An 18,265-nucleotide genomic window follows, 5' to 3' on the forward strand; every position below is an offset into this window, starting at 1 on the left:
CTGGAGGGAGAGAGAGACAGAGAACCTGGAGAGAGAGAGACAGGAACACAGGAACACTACCTGATCTAACGAGCACACAAGGGGACAGCTTTATTACAGGCCATACTATTTCTAACTGTCTTAATCTCCCCCATAGAAACAACAGTGACAGCACCGTCAACAAAAACGGAAGGGATCTTTTGCAGCTCTGTAGAAGCCTGGGTCTGTACTTTGTCAATGGTAGGTTATGGGGGGACTCTTTGGGGAGATTCACCTACTGCTCACCTCTTGGCCACAGTACAGTAGACTATATGATCACAGACATGGACCCTTTCTCTCTCAGCTCATTCACTGTCAAGCCACTAACACCTCTGTCTGATCACAGCCAAATTATGTTGTTCCTCAAAAGAACAGACATGGAAACAACCACACATTCACAGCCCAGTAAGCTGTACAACATCAGAAATTCATACAGATGGGCCCAAAAACAGCACAGAAGAATACCAGAAAGCAACCTGGAACCAAAATATCCAAACACTCTTAGATAACTTTCTGGATACCACATTCACTCACAGTAAAGAAGGCATCAATCTAGCAGTAAAAAACATCAACTATATATTCAGGCAAACGGCAAAAGAAGCACAATTGAAATTGATAAAAAACAAAACAAAAAAAATCACAGATGACAACTGGTTTGATGCAGATTGTAAAATTATAAGGAAAAAACTTAGAACACTATCCAACCAAAAGCACAGAGACCCAAATAATGGTGAATTACGCCTTCATTACTGTGAGACTTTAAAACTCTATAAACGTACACTCAGAACCAAAAAAGCACAGTACAACAGCAAGCAGCTGACACTAATTGAGGAGTCCATAAATACAAACAACTTTTGGCAAAATTGGAAAAAAACTAAAAAAATCGAAACAAGAGGAATTAGCGATACAAAATGGTGACATATGGACAACCCATTTCAAAACACTCTACAACACCGTTCAAATTGACACAAACGCAGAACAACGCCAAATTCATGAGAACTTGAATGGATTAGAAAAAGCTATAAAGGACAATCAAAACCAATTGGACTCCCCAATTACTGACCAGGAGCTCTATAAGAAACTTCAGGCTCTCAAATTTAAAAAAGCATGCGGACCTGATGGCATCCTAAATGAGATGCTCAAACTCACTAGTGCAAAATTTCAATTGGCTGTATTAAAACTGTTTAATTTGATCCTGAGTGTAGGTTATTTCCCTGACATCTGGAATCAAGGACTCATAACCCCAATCTTTAAGAACGGAGACAAATTTGACCCTAACAATTACAGAGGCATTTGTGTGAACAGTAACCTGGGGAAGGTTTTCTGTAGTATCATCAATGTAAGAGTTCTAAACTTCCTTAATAAGCACAATGTCTTGAATAAAAGCCAAATTGGATTTATACCAAAACATCGCACAACTGATCATATTTACACCTTACACACCCTGATAGATAAACATGTTAGAAAAACCTTGACAAAGTACAGGCTCAGTGAGCACAGCCTTGCCATTGAGAAGGGTAGACACAGGAAAACCTGGCTCCCTGTAGAGGAAAGGCTGTGCAGCCACTGGACAACAGCAGAACCTGAGACGGAGATGCATTTCCTGACAAAATGTCAAAAATATAAAACAATTAGAGAGTGTAATTTCCCCAAATTTTAAACCCTTATTCAAGGTTTCAAAGACCTCTCTGATGAGGATAGGCTACCCGTCCTGTTGGGGGAGGACGCAGAGAGCTGTGGGTTGGCAGCGCACTACATTGCTGCCTGCCATAAGTTGAGGGACATTGTCTGACAGACCAATCAACCTGCACATGTACTCTACTATATGGCTATTGTTATTGTTGAATGTATGGTTATTTTGACCCTTGGTTATTGTTGTTACTGTTGTCCCGTTGACAATTTTTGATTCTCATTTTTTATTTATTTTTATATTGTAAATATCCAAAATAAGCTTTGGCAATATGTATGTTGTTACGTCATGCCAATAAAGCGAATTGAATTGAGAGAGAGAGAGAGAGAGAGAGAGAGAGAGAGAGAGAGAGAGTGTCACGGCTGTTGTCGGTAGAAATGGACCAATACGCAGCAGGTACGTGAATGCTCATCTTGATTTTTAATTATCTTTCAAAACGAACATACAAAATAACAAAACCACGAACGATCAACAAAAACAGTCTGGTAAGGCACAAGGCGAAACACAGAACAATCACCCACAAATCACACATACAAACACACCCTAATATATGGAACTCTCAATCAAAGGCAGATAGACAACACCTGCCTTCAACTGAGAGTCCCAACCCCAATCAACCAAACATAGAAACACACAACCTAGACTAACCATAGAATTAACTAAACATAAACCAAAACCCGGAATTACTAAATCAAACACCCTTTACACAAACACACCACCCCGAACCACATAAAACAAATACCCCCTGCCACGCCCTGACCAAACTACAAAACAATTAACCTTATATACTGGCCAGGACGTGACAGTACCCCCCCCTTAAAGGTGCTACCCCAGAAGCACCTTAACAAAAAATAACCCCAAGCAACACCAACAAAAAGTCCCCTTTTCTAAAGGGAGGGAAGGGAGGGTGGCTGCCGTCAACGACGGCACTGTGCTACACCCCCCCTCCCCAACCCACCTATTTCTGGAGGTGGCTCTGGCTCCGGCCGTTCCAGGCTGTCGGGCCACTCTGGCATCGCCGAGGGGCAGTCGGGGCAGTCTGGCAATTCGGGACAGTCTGGCAATTCGGGACAGTCTGGGCAGTCTGGCAATTCGGGACAGTCTGGGCAGTCTGGCAATTCGGGACAGTCTGGGCAGTCTGGCAATTCGGGACAGTCTGGGCAGTCTGGCAATTCGGGACAGTCTGGGCAGTCTGGCAATTCGGGACAGTCTGGGCAGTCTGGCAATTCGGGCCACTCCGGCAGTTCGGGCCACTCCGGCAGTTCAGGGCAGTCTGGCCACTCCGGCAGTTCAGGGCAGTCTGGCCACTCCGGCAGTTCAGGGCAGTCTGGCCACTCCGGCAGTTCAGGGCAGTCTGGCCACTCCGGCAGTTCAGGGCAGTCTGGCCACTCCGGCAGTTCAGGGCAGTCTGGCCACTCCGGCAGTTCAGGGCAGTCTGGCCACTCCGGCAGTTCAGGGCAGTCTGGCCACTCCGGCAGTTCAGGGCAGTCTGGCCACTCCGGCAGTTCAGGGCAGTCTGGCCACTCCGGCAGTTCAGGGCAGTCTGGCCACTCCGGCAGTTCAGGGCAGTCTGGCCACTCCGGCAGTTCAGGGCAGTCTGGCCACTCCGGCAGTTCAGCGCAGTCTGGCCACTCCGGCAGTTCAGCGCAGTCTGGCCACTCCGGCAGTTCAGCGCAGTCTGGCCACTCCGGCAGTTCAGCGCAGTCTGGCCACTCCGGCAGTTCAGCGCAGTCTGGCCACTCCGGCAGTTCAGCGCAGTCTGGCCACTCCGGCAGTTCAGCGCAGTCTGGCCACTCCGGCAGTTCAGCGCAGTCTGGCCACTCCGGCAGTTCAGCGCAGTCTGGCCACTCCGGCAGTTCAGCGCAGTCTGGCCACTCCGGCAGTTCAGCGCAGTCTGGCCACTCCGGCAGTTCAGCGCAGTCTGACCTCTCTGGCGACTGTTGACTGGCGGGCAGCTCTGACGACTGTTGACTGGCGGGCAGCTCTGACGATGACTGTTGACTGGCGGGCAGCTCTGACGATGACTGTTGACTGGCGGGCAGCTCTGACGATGACTGTTGACTGGCGGGCAGCTCTGACGATGACTGTTGACTGGCGGGCAGCTCTGACGATGACTGTTGACTGGCGGGCAGCTCTGACGATGACTGTTGACTGGCGGGCAGTTCTGACGATGACTGTTGACTGGCGGGCAGCTCTGACGATGACTGTTGACTGGCGGGCAGCTCTGATGATGACTGTTGACTGGCGGGCAGCTCTGATGAAGACTGTTGACTGGCGAGGCTGGGTTGACGCACTTGTAGCCTGGTGCGTGGTGCTGGTACTGGGATTACCAGATTATGTACACGCACCTCCAGGCTAGTGCGGGGAGCGGGAACAGGACGAGTCGGACTGGGTTGACGCACTTCCGGGTCCGCACGAGAGACAGGAGCTGGAAACCCAGGGCTATGGAGGCGCACAGCCGGTCTAGATCTTACCTCCTGCACAACCCGCCTAGGCTGGATGGAACTAGTAGCCCTGTACGAGCGGGGTGCTCGTACAGGGCAGACTGGGCTGTGCAGGGGCCTGATGGTAGCCGTGCGTAGAGCGGGAGTTGGGTAGCCTGGTCCTCGGAGGCGTACCGGCGACCAGATGCGCTGCGCAGGCATCCTCCTACCAGGCTGGATGCCCGCTCTAGCACGGCACCTGCGAGGGGCTGGAATAACGCGCACCGGACTGTGCGTGCGTATGGGTGAGATAGTGCGCTCCTCAGCGAAACATAGCGCTCTCCACCCCATACGCTCCTCCATATAACCACGAGTAGCTGGCTTCCGGCTCTTCTTACGCCTAGCCAAACTACCCGTGTGCCCCCCCCCAAAATTTTCTTGGGGGTGCCTCTCGTGCTTCTCCTTCAGCGCGTACTTGGCCTCGTACCACCGCCTCTCTGCCTTGGCTGCCTCAATTTCCTCCTGCGGGCGTCGATAATCCCCAGCCTGATGCCAGGGTCCGGCCCCGTCCAGAACTTCCTCCCAAGTCCACTTCTCCCGCCAGTCCAACTCGAACTCCGTCTGCTCCTTCCTCTGCTGCTTGGTCCTTTGGTGGTGGGTGATTCTGTCACGGCTGTTGTCGGTAGAAATGGACCAATACGCAGCAGGTACGTGAATGCTCATCTTGATTTTTAATTATCTTTCAAAACGAACATACAAAATAACAAAACCACGAACGATCAACAAAAACAGTCTGGTAAGGCACAAGGCGAAACACAGAACAATCACCCACAAATCACACATACAAACACACCCTAATATATGGAACTCTCAATCAAAGGCAGATAGACAACACCTGCCTTCAACTGAGAGTCCCAACCCCAATCAACCAAACATAGAAACACACAACCTAGACTAACCATAGAATTAACTAAACATAAACCAAAACCCGGAATTACTAAATCAAACACCCTTTACACAAACACACCACCCCGAACCACATAAAACAAATACCCCCTGCCACGCCCTGACCAAACTACAAAACAATTAACCTTATATACTGGCCAGGACGTGACAGTACCCCCCCCTTAAAGGTGCTACCCCAGAAGCACCTTAACAAAAAATAACCCCAAGCAACACCAACAAAAAGTCCCCTTTTCTAAAGGGAGGGAAGGGAGGGTGGCTGCCGTCAACGACGGCACTGTGCTACACCCCCCCTCCCCAACCCACCTATTTCTGGAGGTGGCTCTGGCTCCGGCCGTTCCAGGCTGTCGGGCCACTCTGGCATCGCCGAGGGGCAGTCGGGGCAGTCTGGCAATTCGGGACAGTCTGGCAATTCGGGACAGTCTGGGCAGTCTGGCAATTCGGGACAGTCTGGGCAGTCTGGCAATTCGGGACAGTCTGGGCAGTCTGGCAATTCGGGACAGTCTGGGCAGTCTGGCAATTCGGGACAGTCTGGGCAGTCTGGCAATTCGGGACAGTCTGGGCAGTCTGGCAATTCGGGCCACTCCGGCAGTTCGGGCCACTCCGGCAGTTCAGGGCAGTCTGGCCACTCCGGCAGTTCAGGGCAGTCTGGCCACTCCGGCAGTTCAGGGCAGTCTGGCCACTCCGGCAGTTCAGGGCAGTCTGGCCACTCCGGCAGTTCAGGGCAGTCTGGCCACTCCGGCAGTTCAGGGCAGTCTGGCCACTCCGGCAGTTCAGGGCAGTCTGGCCACTCCGGCAGTTCAGGGCAGTCTGGCCACTCCGGCAGTTCAGGGCAGTCTGGCCACTCCGGCAGTTCAGGGCAGTCTGGCCACTCCGGCAGTTCAGGGCAGTCTGGCCACTCCGGCAGTTCAGGGCAGTCTGGCCACTCCGGCAGTTCAGCGCAGTCTGGCCACTCCGGCAGTTCAGCGCAGTCTGGCCACTCCGGCAGTTCAGCGCAGTCTGGCCACTCCGGCAGTTCAGCGCAGTCTGGCCACTCCGGCAGTTCAGCGCAGTCTGGCCACTCCGGCAGTTCAGCGCAGTCTGGCCACTCCGGCAGTTCAGCGCAGTCTGGCCACTCCGGCAGTTCAGCGCAGTCTGGCCACTCCGGCAGTTCAGCGCAGTCTGACCTCTCTGGCGACTGTTGACTGGCGGGCAGCTCTGACGACTGTTGACTGGCGGGCAGCTCTGACGATGACTGTTGACTGGCGGGCAGCTCTGACGATGACTGTTGACTGGCGGGCAGCTCTGACGATGACTGTTGACTGGCGGGCAGCTCTGACGATGACTGTTGACTGGCGGGCAGCTCTGACGATGACTGTTGACTGGCGGGCAGCTCTGACGATGACTGTTGACTGGCGGGCAGTTCTGACGATGACTGTTGACTGGCGGGCAGCTCTGACGATGACTGTTGACTGGCGGGCAGCTCTGATGATGACTGTTGACTGGCGGGCAGCTCTGATGAAGACTGTTGACTGGCGAGGCTGGGTTGACGCACTTGTAGCCTGGTGCGTGGTGCTGGTACTGGGATTACCAGATTATGTACACGCACCTCCAGGCTAGTGCGGGGAGCGGGAACAGGACGAGTCGGACTGGGTTGACGCACTTCCGGGTCCGCACGAGAGACAGGAGCTGGAAACCCAGGGCTATGGAGGCGCACAGCCGGTCTAGATCTTACCTCCTGCACAACCCGCCTAGGCTGGATGGAACTAGTAGCCCTGTACGAGCGGGGTGCTCGTACAGGGCAGACTGGGCTGTGCAGGGGCCTGATGGTAGCCGTGCGTAGAGCGGGAGTTGGGTAGCCTGGTCCTCGGAGGCGTACCGGCGACCAGATGCGCTGCGCAGGCATCCTCCTACCAGGCTGGATGCCCGCTCTAGCACGGCACCTGCGAGGGGCTGGAATAACGCGCACCGGACTGTGCGTGCGTATGGGTGAGATAGTGCGCTCCTCAGCGAAACATAGCGCTCTCCACCCCATACGCTCCTCCATATAACCACGAGTAGCTGGCTTCCGGCTCTTCTTACGCCTAGCCAAACTACCCGTGTGCCCCCCCCCAAAATTTTCTTGGGGGTGCCTCTCGTGCTTCTCCTTCAGCGCGTACTTGGCCTCGTACCACCGCCTCTCTGCCTTGGCTGCCTCAATTTCCTCCTGCGGGCGTCGATAATCCCCAGCCTGATGCCAGGGTCCGGCCCCGTCCAGAACTTCCTCCCAAGTCCACTTCTCCCGCCAGTCCAACTCGAACTCCGTCTGCTCCTTCCTCTGCTGCTTGGTCCTTTGGTGGTGGGTGATTCTGTCACGGCTGTTGTCGGTAGAAATGGACCAAAACGCAGCAGGTACGTGAATGCTCATCTTGATTTTTAATTATCTTTCAAAACGAACATACAAAATAACAAAACCACGAACGATCAACAAAAACAGTCTGGTAAGGCACAAGGCGAAACACAGAACAATCACCCACAAATCACACATACAAACACACCCTAATATATGGAACTCTCAATCAAAGGCAGATAGACAACACCTGCCTTCAACTGAGAGTCCCAACCCCAATCAACCAAACATAGAAACACACAACCTAGACTAACCATAGAATTAACTAAACATAAACCAAAACCCGGAATTACTAAATCAAACACCCTTTACACAAACACACCACCCCGAACCACATAAAACAAATACCCCCTGCCACGCCCTGACCAAACTACAAAACAATTAACCTTATATACTGGCCAGGACGTGACAGAGAGAGACAGAAACAGCACCTGGAGAGAGAGAGAGAGACAGAAAGAGCACCTGGAGAGAGAGAGGGAGAGAGACAGAAAGAGCACCTGGAGAGAGAGAGAGAGAGAGAGAGAGAGAGAGAGAGAGAGAGAAAGAGCACCTGGAGAGAGAGAGAGAGCGAGAGAGAGAGAGAGAGAGAGAGAGAGAGAGAGAGAGAAAGAGCACCTGGAGAGAGAGAGCACCTGGAGAGAGAGAGAGAGAGCACCTGGAGAGAGAGAGAGAGAGAGAGAGAGAGCACCTGGAGAGAGAGAGAGCACCTAGAGAGAGAGAGAGAGAGAGAGAGAGAGAGAGAGAGAGAGAGAGAGAGAGAGAGACAGAAAGAGCACCTGGAGAGAGAGAGAGTAAGAGAGAAAGAGAGAGAGACAGAAAGAGCACCTTGAGAGAGAGAGTGAGAGAGAGACAGAAAGAGCACCTGGAGAGAGAGAGAGAGAGAGAGAGAGAGACAGAAAGAGCACCTGGAGAGAGAGAGAGACAGAGACAGAGAGAGAGACAGAGCACCTGGAGAGAGAGAGAGAGAGAGAGAGAGAGAGAGAGAGAGAAAGAGCACCTGGAGAGAGAGAGAGAGAGACAGCGACAGGGTACCTGGAGAGAGAGAGAGACAGACAGAGCACCTGGAGAGAGAGAGAGAGAGAACCTGGAGAGAGACAGAGAGAGAGAGAGAGAGAGCACCTAGAGAGAGAGAGAGAGCACCTAGAGAGAGAGAGAGCACCTAGAGAGAGAGAGAGAGCACCTAGAGAGCACCTAGAGAGAGAGAGCACCTAGAGAGAGAGTTTTTGAGTTTTTATAAAACCTTTATTTTCTACTCAAGTGTTAACCTGTTGGGTCTAGGGGGCAGCATTTGCACGTCTGGATAAAAAAAAATGTACCCGATTTAATCTGGTTACTAATCCTACCCAGTAACTAGAATATGCATATACTTATTATATATGGATAGAAAACACTCTAAAGTTTCCAAAACTGTTTGAATGGTGTCTGTGAGTATAACAGAACTCATTTGGCAGGCAAAACCCTGAGACATTTTCTGACAGGAAGTGGATACCTGATGTGTTGTATTGACTTTAAACCTATCCCATTGAAAAACACAGGGGTTTAGGAATATTTTGGCACTTCCTATTGCTTCCACTAGATGTCACCAGCCTTTACAAAGTGTTTTGAGTCTTCTGGAGGGAGATCTGACCGAACAAGAGCCATGGAACGGTGATGTCCCATTAGACACCTGGCGCGCTACTTCATGTTGGGTACCCTCGTTCCAATACGTTATAAAAGGCTATGCATTCGTCCACCTTGAATATTATTCATGTTCTGGTTAAAAAAGGCCCTAATGATTTATGCTATACAACGTTTGACATGTTTGAACGAACGGAAATATATTTTTTCCCCTCGTTCATGACGAGAAGTCCGGCTGGCTTACATCATGTGCTAACGAGACGGAGATTTTTGGACATAAATGATGAGCTTTTTTGAACAAAACTACATTCGTTATGGACCTGTGATACCTGGAAGTGACATCTGATGAAGAGAATCAAAGGTAATGGATTATTTACATAGTATTTTCGATTTTAGATCTCCCCAACATGACGTCTAGTCTGTATCGCAACGCGTATTTTTCTGGGCACAGTGCTCAGATTATTGCAAAGTGTGATTTCCCAGTAAGGTTATTTTTAAATCTGGCAAGTTGATTGCGTTCAAAAGATGTAAATCTATAATTCTTTAAATGACAATATAATATTTTACCAATGTTTTCTAATTTTAATTATTTAATTTGTGACGCTGACTTGACTGCCGGTTATTGGAGGGAAACGATTTCCTCAACATCAATGCCATAGTAAAACGCTGTTTTTGTATATAAATATGAACTTGATAGAACTAAAAATGCATGCATTGTCTAACATAATGTCCTAGGAGTGTCATCTGATGGAGATTGTAAAAGGTTAGTGTATCATTTTAGCTGGTTTTATGGTTTTGGTGACCCTGTCTTTGACTTGACAAAACATTACACACAACTCTTGTAAATGTACTGTCCTAACATACTCTAAATTTATGCTTTCGCCGTAAAACCTTTTTGAAATCGTAAAACGTGGTTAGATTAAGGAGATGTTTATCTTTCAAATGGTGTAACATAGTTGTATTTTTGAAAAATTTGAATTTTGACATTTATTTGGATTCAAATTTGCCGCTCTTGAAATGCACCTGCTGTTGATGGAGTGCACCACAGGTGGCACGCTAGCGTCCCACCTAGCCCTGACATACTGTCTTTTCAGAAATGAAACACCAAATGTAATTCCTAAAAAAAAGAAAAGAAATACACAAAAAATACTAAAATAACAAAAAAAAATAAAAAATTCAAGAACTAAAGAACCTATACATTCAACTTATTTCTCCAACAAAAAATAGTTTCCCCTCCTCTACAAAACAAAGCGCTCCTTCGTATGCCCACTTCTCCTCAAACAATGGGAGATCTTTTACAGCTGAGTAGAACTCAAAATCCACTTTTATTCTTATTTTCACTAATCCTTTAAAAACACATCTTACATCCTGCCCATATCCCGTTTCTATCTTATGTTTCCTACTCAGAAAAATTGACATCTTTGCTTGTCCCAAAATAAAATTTAACAGTTGACATTTTCTTTTCTGTTGCTTTCTATATTGAAACCCCAAAATAAAAACAGTGTTATTGAAAATCTCCCCTACAGCTTTAAACAAAGACTCCAGCATCTCCAAGAGAGGTTTTATCCTCTCACACTCCATAAAACAGTGAAAAATGGTTTCTCTTATATTACAAAAAGGACATCCATCTCCAACATCTGAATTAATAACAGATACAAAAGCATTAACTGCAATAATGCCATGCAAAACCCTCCATTGCATATCACCAGTACCCTTTTGTAACGGTGGCTTGTACAGTGCTCTCCATGCTGGCTTTACCTTGTCATCAATGCCCAATTTTACCCTCCATGGAGTGTCTTTTCTAGTTTTCAATTTATCTTTATTCAACACCTTGACACACCCCCTATATAAGTCTTTCCCATTCACCTCATCCAAACCCACCTCTTCCAACCCTCTCAAATCCAGTAATATCGCCTTTCTTTCTGACTCTGGGATATTTGGTGTAATCCCTAGTCTTGGAAATGAGACGTCTTCATCTTGTACCTTCTTCTTGTGGCTATGAAGCATATCCCACTCTTCTGCTGACAAAGCCTTCCTGCAGCTTCCCAGCAGTTGTCCTACCATCCTTTCTGACCTCACCCCCAAATGTTCAGCCACCCGTCTTCCATCCATTAAGGCGGGCCCAGCCATGGCCATTAACTGTTTTAAGGTGATGATTTTGCCCTTCACCAGAATCTTGGAAAAATGTGGAACAGCTGCAGTTGTGCAATCAAGTCTTGCCCCATACACCAGAGGTTCCTCCAACAGCCAATGCACTGACTCCGCTGAAGTTCGTCTGGACACCTTCATTATGCTCCACACCCTAAGAAGGCCTCTGTAAAACGGAGGTATTCCCTCCCTAGAAATCTGGCTACTATCAACCAAAAATAAAGCTTTCTTTAAACCTAATCCTCCAACCTGCTGTAATACAAGACCTGCCACCCCTCTCCAAACCACATTTTCCGGTCCATAAAGCAACCTTTGAATAAACTGCAACCGGAAAGCAGCTGCCCTACTAGCAAGATGTACAAGACCTTGTCCCCCCTCCTCTTTTGACAAATACAAAACACTTTGTGGAACCCAGTGATATTTATCCCAAAAGAAATCCACAATTATTGCCTGTATCTTAGCCAGAAGGCCAGATGGTGGTTCTAAAACTGACAACCGATGCCACAGTGCAGAGGCAATCACATTGTTAACTATAATAGTGCGCCCCCTATATGACATACGAGATAGCAACCAACGCCATTTCCTTATCCTCCCTTCCACCATTTCAACCACCCCAATCCAATTTTTTTCCATAGTCCCCTCATCTCCCAGGTACACTCCAAGATACTTAAAACCTCCCTTACACCATTCTAGCCCCCCTGGCAAAGCCATGATCCCTCCAGACCATTCTCCAATCTGTAAAGCACAACTCTTTTCCCAATTTACCTTTGCAGAGGATATTCCCCTAAAACGATCAACCATTAGACTCAAACTATCCACCTCCGCTTGATTTTTCACTAAAACAACTACATCATCAGCATAGGCTGAGAGACGAATAGGAGGAATATCCTTTGAAAGGTACACCCCCTCAATGCGACTTCTAATGCTATTTAGTAGTGGCTCTATAGCAATGGCATATAACATTCCCGACAAAGAACATCCCTGCCTAATACCTCTACACACTTTAAAAGGAGCACTCAAACCACTGTTAACTTTCAATACACTTTCAATGTCACCATATATCACCTCTATCATGGCAATAAAACCAGAGCTGAACCCAAACGCCTCCAAAGTGTGCCATAAATATTGATGTTCAACTCGGTCAAATGCCTTTTCCTGATCAATTGAAATTAGACCAGCATCCAACCCAATAGCCCTCGAGACGTCCAAAAAATCACGAATCAGAGAAATGTTATCCCCTATCTGCCTGCCAGGAACACAGTAGGACTGGTCCGTATGTATGATTTGCCCCATCACCTCACTCAACCTGTTGGACAAAGCCTTTGACAGGATCTTATAATCAGTGCACAATAAAGCCACCGGCCTCCAGTTCTTCACCTCCCTAGGGTCACCCTTTTTGGGCAGTAGGGTGAGGACAGCCCTTCTGCAGCTTATTGGTAGTAACCCTCCGGTTAAACTATCATTAACTACTGCTAGCCAATCCTCTCCCAACATAGCCCAAAAAGACTTTAAAAAAATCAACGGGAAGCCCATCAATGCCTGGTGCCCTTCCATTTTCCATGCCTTTTAATGCAGTGTATAACTCCTGCAAAGACAATGGTTGCTCAAGCTCAACCTGAGCTTCTGCAGCCACCTGTGGGAGTCCATCAAGGAACTGCTGTGTCACTTTTTTATCCTCTTTGTACTCACACTTGTAGAGCTCAGCATAGAACTCTACTGCCCTCTTTCTAATTTCACTAGGTCTAGTGAGCTCTTGTCCAACAGCTGATTTGAGACAATGAATAATTTTTCTTTGTCCATTCTTTTTCTCTAAACCAAAGAAAAATTTGGATGAGGCATCCATTTCAGAGATTCCCTGAAACTTACTTCTCACCAATGCCCCCTGTGCTCTGATACCCAGCAGGTCTGCCAATGCAGCTTTTTTCCTCTTGAGGGCCTGAGTGTGGCCTCGATCTCCTGTGGTCTCAACCAACGTCATGAGTTCCACTATTTCAGTCTCTAGGGCTTTCATTGATCTGGTGATATCCTTGGTGACATTCCTCGTGTATTGCTTACAGAATTGTTGAATCTGGATTTTCCCTATATCCCACCACTGTTGAAGGGATAGAAAACTGGCCTTTTGAGACCTCCACCTCTCCCAGAAAAAACTAAAACATTTCCTGAAGTGAGCATCACTCAATAAAGTTATGTTAAAATGCCAGTATGCGCTTTTAGGTTTTACATCGTTAATGAACACCACCTCTGTTACTAAACAATGATCAGAAAATCCCACTGGGGTTATCACACTTGATTTACAGACCTGAGATTGATGCTCAAAACAATAAAACCTATCTAACCTGGCCATAGAGATGGTGTTCTCTCTCACATGCACCCAGGTATACTGCCTTGTGCCTCCATGTTGACTCCGCCAAATATCACACAGTTCATTTGTTACAATGAGACGTTTTAAAAAAGTCCTTGAGGCTATATGAGGTTCTTTGTGATTTCTATCTAAATCACTGACTGTGCAGTTAAAATCCCCAGCAATAAATAAATAATCTTCATTGTTACATTTCTCAATGGTATTTGATAATGTCTCTAAAAAGCATACCCTCTCAACTGCCACCACTGGGGCATATACATTTATCAGACACATAGTGATGTTTTCATACCTTACTCTAACTTTTAATAACCTCCCCTCAACTACCTCTTCAACCTCATATGACAAAGGCAAAAACCCTTTTGAGAACAAGATGGCCACACCCCCACTTTTTGAGTTTTTATGACTACACACCACTGTCCCCCCCCACTCCTGTTGCCACATAACTTCATTTTCCAAATTACTATGCGTTTCTTGTAGAAAAATTATGTCACTTCCCTTTCCCCTAATTAACTCATACACTATGGCTCTTTTTTTAACGTCTCTTGCCCCATTTACGTTTAAAGAAGAAATCTTAAAACTGCTCATGGATGAAAAAAAATACAGAGGAAGACCCAGAAACCACATCTCTTTACATACTTAAAGCTGCGATTGAACTCTTTCATTTTCTTTAGAATTTACATCACTAATCACTCTCGTGACCACTTTCTTGAGTCTAGCAATTTCAGGGCTTGTCAAACCTCCCCCTGTTATTTTTGACATCAGAAACTTTGCTGATTCAATAAACAATTCACTTTCAGGGAAAAAATCTGTTACATTGTAATCCTGCATATATTTCTTCCCTTTTGTCAACTTCAGAAATTGACGTACCTTCTCAATCCCATACCTCCCTTCCACCCCATTTATCTCACTATTTTGTTGTGACGCGTCAGATGACTCACTCTCGCTATCCTCCCCAGAAGAAAACTCCATCTCTACAACCTGTTTATCTTCAAGTGAATTATTAATCTCTACCTTCCTCTTGGAATTAGACCCTTCACCACCCCTTACATTCTTCCTCTTACTCCTCGGTACTTTGAAAACAGCTGCTTCCTTTTCCATTATTTCAATCTCCTCTTGACCTCCAATTTCATTTTCCAGCACCACCTCAGCGACAGCAGTCGCAATCTCACCGACTGTTTCCCCTCCCTCTTTGTTCTGATCTACCACAATTACCCCCGTATCCACAATGCCTTCCTCTCCTACTTTTCCTACCACATCTGCCCACCTTTTCCCTTCCCCTGCACCCTTAGCATGTTCATCCCTTCGCGGTGGTGCGTTAGCTGCACCGGCACTAGAGCTGCTACCGGGCTCTGCGTGCTCATTCTCGGGACAATTACGCACCAAATGCCCCTCTCTTCCACAGCCAAAGCATTTAATTGATTCAGTAGAAGCGTAGAAGACATAATCAAATCCATCAATCTTAAAACTGAATGCTAAATTCAGTTCATCAGTGTCCTTTTTTAAAATCATATGCACTTGTCTCCTATGAGACACGACATGTTTCAGCAACGGAGATTTGCATCCAAAAAGAACCTTCTTTATTGTTGATACAATTTGACCATGACGAGATAACTCTCGCTCCAACACTTCATCTCTAACAAATGGTGGCACGTTAGAAAGTATAACTTTCTTTGCCGGATTCATAAGCGGAAATACCGGTGTCTGTGTCTCCCGCAACACAACACCACTCTCAACTATCGTATTCACCTTTTCAATGGAATCTAAGAATATCACTACAGCGCTATTCATCCTTGAGGCTGATTTGATACTATCACACCCAATGATAGCACCCACTGCCAAGCTACATTCTTCCACTGAACACCCGGCAGCAGCAGGAATCTTTACTCCATGTCGCCGACTAAGTTTTTCAAACTCCAAACTTCCGCGAGTGGCCATTGCAACCAGCCCCACCCGCTGGTTGTGCCCTCGCGAAAACCAACCTCAACGATCCCACCACCCCTATACGTGCTTAGTGATATTTAGACAAGATACCCTTAAAACAACTAAACTCCAGCACCTGGAGAGAGAGAGAGAGAGAGCACCTGTAGAGAGAGAGAGCACCTGTAGAGAGAGAGAGACAGAGTACCTGGAGAGAGAGAGAGAGAGAGAGAGAGAGAGCGAGAGAGAGAGTGAGAGAGAGAGAGAGAGAGAGAGAGAGAGAGAGACAGGGTACCTGGACAGAGAGAGACAGAGAGACAGGGAACCTGGAAAGAGAGACAGTGAGAGAGAGAGAGAGAGAGAGAGAGAGAGAGAGAGAGAGAGAGAGAGAGAGAGACAGAGCACCTGGAGAGAGAGAGAGAGAGAGACAGAGCACCTGGAGAGAGAGAGAGAGGAGAACACCTGGAGAGAGAGAGAGAGAGAGAGAGAGAGAGAGCACCTGGGGAGAGAGAGAGAGAGAGAGCACCTGGAGAGAGAGAGAGAGAGAGAGAGAGAGAGAGCACCTGTAGAGAGAGAGAGACAGAGTACCTAGAGAGAGAGAGAGAGAGAGACAGGGTACCTGGACAGAGAGAGACAGGGAACCTGGAAAGAGAGACAGTGAGAGAGAGAGAGAGAGAGAGAGAGAGAGAGAGAGAGAGAGAGAGAGCAGAAAGAGCACCTGGGGAGAGAGAGAGAGAGAGACAGAGACAGAGAGAGAGAGAGAGAGAGACAGAGACAGAGACAGAGAGAGAGAGAGAGAGAGAGAGAGAGAGAGAGAGAGAGAGAGACAGAGCACCTGGAGAGAGAGAGAGAGAGAGAGACAGAAAGAGCCCCTGGAGAGAGAGAGAGAGAGAGAGAGAGACAGAGTACCTGGAGAGAGAGAGAGAGAGAACCTGGAGAGAGAGAGAGAGAGCACCTAGAGAGAGAGAGAGAGCACCTAGAGAGCACCTAGAGAGAGAGAGCACCTAGAGAGAGAGAGAGAGAGAGAGAGAGAGAGAGAGAGAGAGAGAGAGAGAGAGAGAGAGAGAGAGAGAGAGAGAGAGAGAGACAGAGCACCTGGAGAGAGAGAGAGAGAGAGAGAGACAGAGCACCTAGAGAGAGAGAGAGAGAGAGAGAGAGAGCGCCTGGAGAGAAAGAGAGAGAGAGAGAGCACCTGGAGAGAGAGAGAGAGAGGAGAGAGAGAGAACACCTGTAGAGAGAGAGAGACAGAGAGAGAGAGAGAGAGACAGGGTACCTGGACAGAGAGAGACAGAGAGACAGGGAACCTGGAAAGAGAGACAGTGAGAGAGAGAGAGAGCGAGAGAGAGAGAGTGTGTGTGTGTGTGTGTGTGTGTGTGTGTGTGTGTGTTCTTACTGGCAGAGGGGTGGTTGGTGAGGGTGGTGGGTACAGATGCCCTGGTTGTGACAGTAGTCAGAGTGACAGACTGAGGAACAGATGGCCATGTCACCTGGTCTGGACACACACTCAAAACCTGCTGCAGTGCACTTAAACAACCATAAACACACATCTTCCTGCACACCTGGGGGAGGAGGAGAGAGAAGAGAGGGAAGGAGAGAACGGAGAGGAGAGAGGAGAGAGAAGAGAGGGAAGGAGAGAACGGAGAGGAGAGAGAAGAGAGGGAAGGAGAGAGGAGGAGAGAGAAGAGAGGGAAGGAGAGAACGGAGAGGAGAGAGGAGAGAGAAGAGAGGGAAGGAGAGAGAAGAGAGGGAAGGAGAGAACGGAGAGGGAGAGGAGAGAAGAGAGGGATAGAGGAGGAGAGAGAAGAAAGGGAAGGAGAGAACGGAGAGGGAGAGAGGGAAAGAGGAGGAGAGAGAAGAGAGGGAAGGAGAGAATGGAGAGGGAGAGGAGAGAGAAGAGAGAAGAGAGGGAGAAGAGAGAGAAGAGAGGGAAGGAGAGAACGGAGAGGGAGAGGAGAGAAAAGGAGAGAGGGAGGGAGAGGAGAGAAAAGGAGAGAGGGAGGGAGAGAAAGGAGAGGGAGAGACGAGGAGAGAAGAGAGGGAAAGAGAGAATGGAGAGGGAGAGAAGAAGACAGAGGGAGAGAAGAACAGAAGGAAGGAGAGAAGGAGAGGGAGAGGGGAGGAGAGAAGAAGAGGGGAGGAGAGAAGAAGAGGGGAGGAGAGAACGAGAGGGAGAGGAGGAGAGAAGAAGAGAGGGAAGGAGAGAATGGAGAGGGAGAGAGAGAAGACAGGGAAGGAGTGGAGGAGAGAGAAGACAGGGAAGGAGAGGAGGAGAGAATGAGAAAAAGGAGAGGGGAAGAGGAGAGAAGAAGAGAGAGATTCTTTAACAGAAAGCATTGAACAAAAAGCTAACAGTGTTCAATAGTTGAACAGTTCTGAGGATCTGGAGAACTCCCACAGGGCAGGCTTTGGTTACAGCCCAGCACTAACACACCCAATTACACCTAGCAAGGCCTTGATGAGCAGTTCATTGGTTGAGCGGTATTAGTGCAGGGCTAAAACAAAAACCTTGCACAGGATTGGCAAACCCACTGACCCACCTCCCACAGTGACGTTCGTAACCTTTGACCCTCTGAAGCTCCGCCCCTCCCTGACAGCCTGGGCCAATCCGGTGCGTTCCAGCAGAGACCCCGCTCCTGATACGCCGAGCCAGGCCAACGCTCCCGAGGTCCTAAACACCACAACGCTCTGCACCGCTCGACCGCTGGAGGACAGTTTAATATATCAACAACACAGTCTCAATTCATTTCAATGTGTATCAG

The 18,265-nt window shown here is 48.2% G+C and overlaps 1 protein-coding gene across 1 annotated transcript in view; it reads right to left on the bottom strand.

Moving 5' to 3' along the window:
* Positions 1-18,265, bottom strand: part of si:ch211-14k19.8 (uncharacterized) — a 36,675-nt gene that overhangs the window by 6,240 nt on the left and 12,170 nt on the right. Inside the window, exons 6-7 of the mRNA XM_082968352.1 lie at positions 18,044-18,207; positions 16,900-17,065 (exon numbers count right to left, since the gene is read on the bottom strand). Of these exons, the coding sequence (XP_082824478.1) occupies positions 16,900-17,065; positions 18,044-18,207 (330 nt within the window). The remainder of the gene's footprint in view (positions 1-16,899; positions 17,066-18,043; positions 18,208-18,265) is intronic.

This window comes from Salmo salar, chromosome 02, assembly GCF_965601325.2.
Source record: "Salmo salar chromosome 02, fSalSal1, whole genome shotgun sequence".
Taxonomy (NCBI): Eukaryota; Metazoa; Chordata; class Actinopteri; order Salmoniformes; family Salmonidae; genus Salmo; species Salmo salar.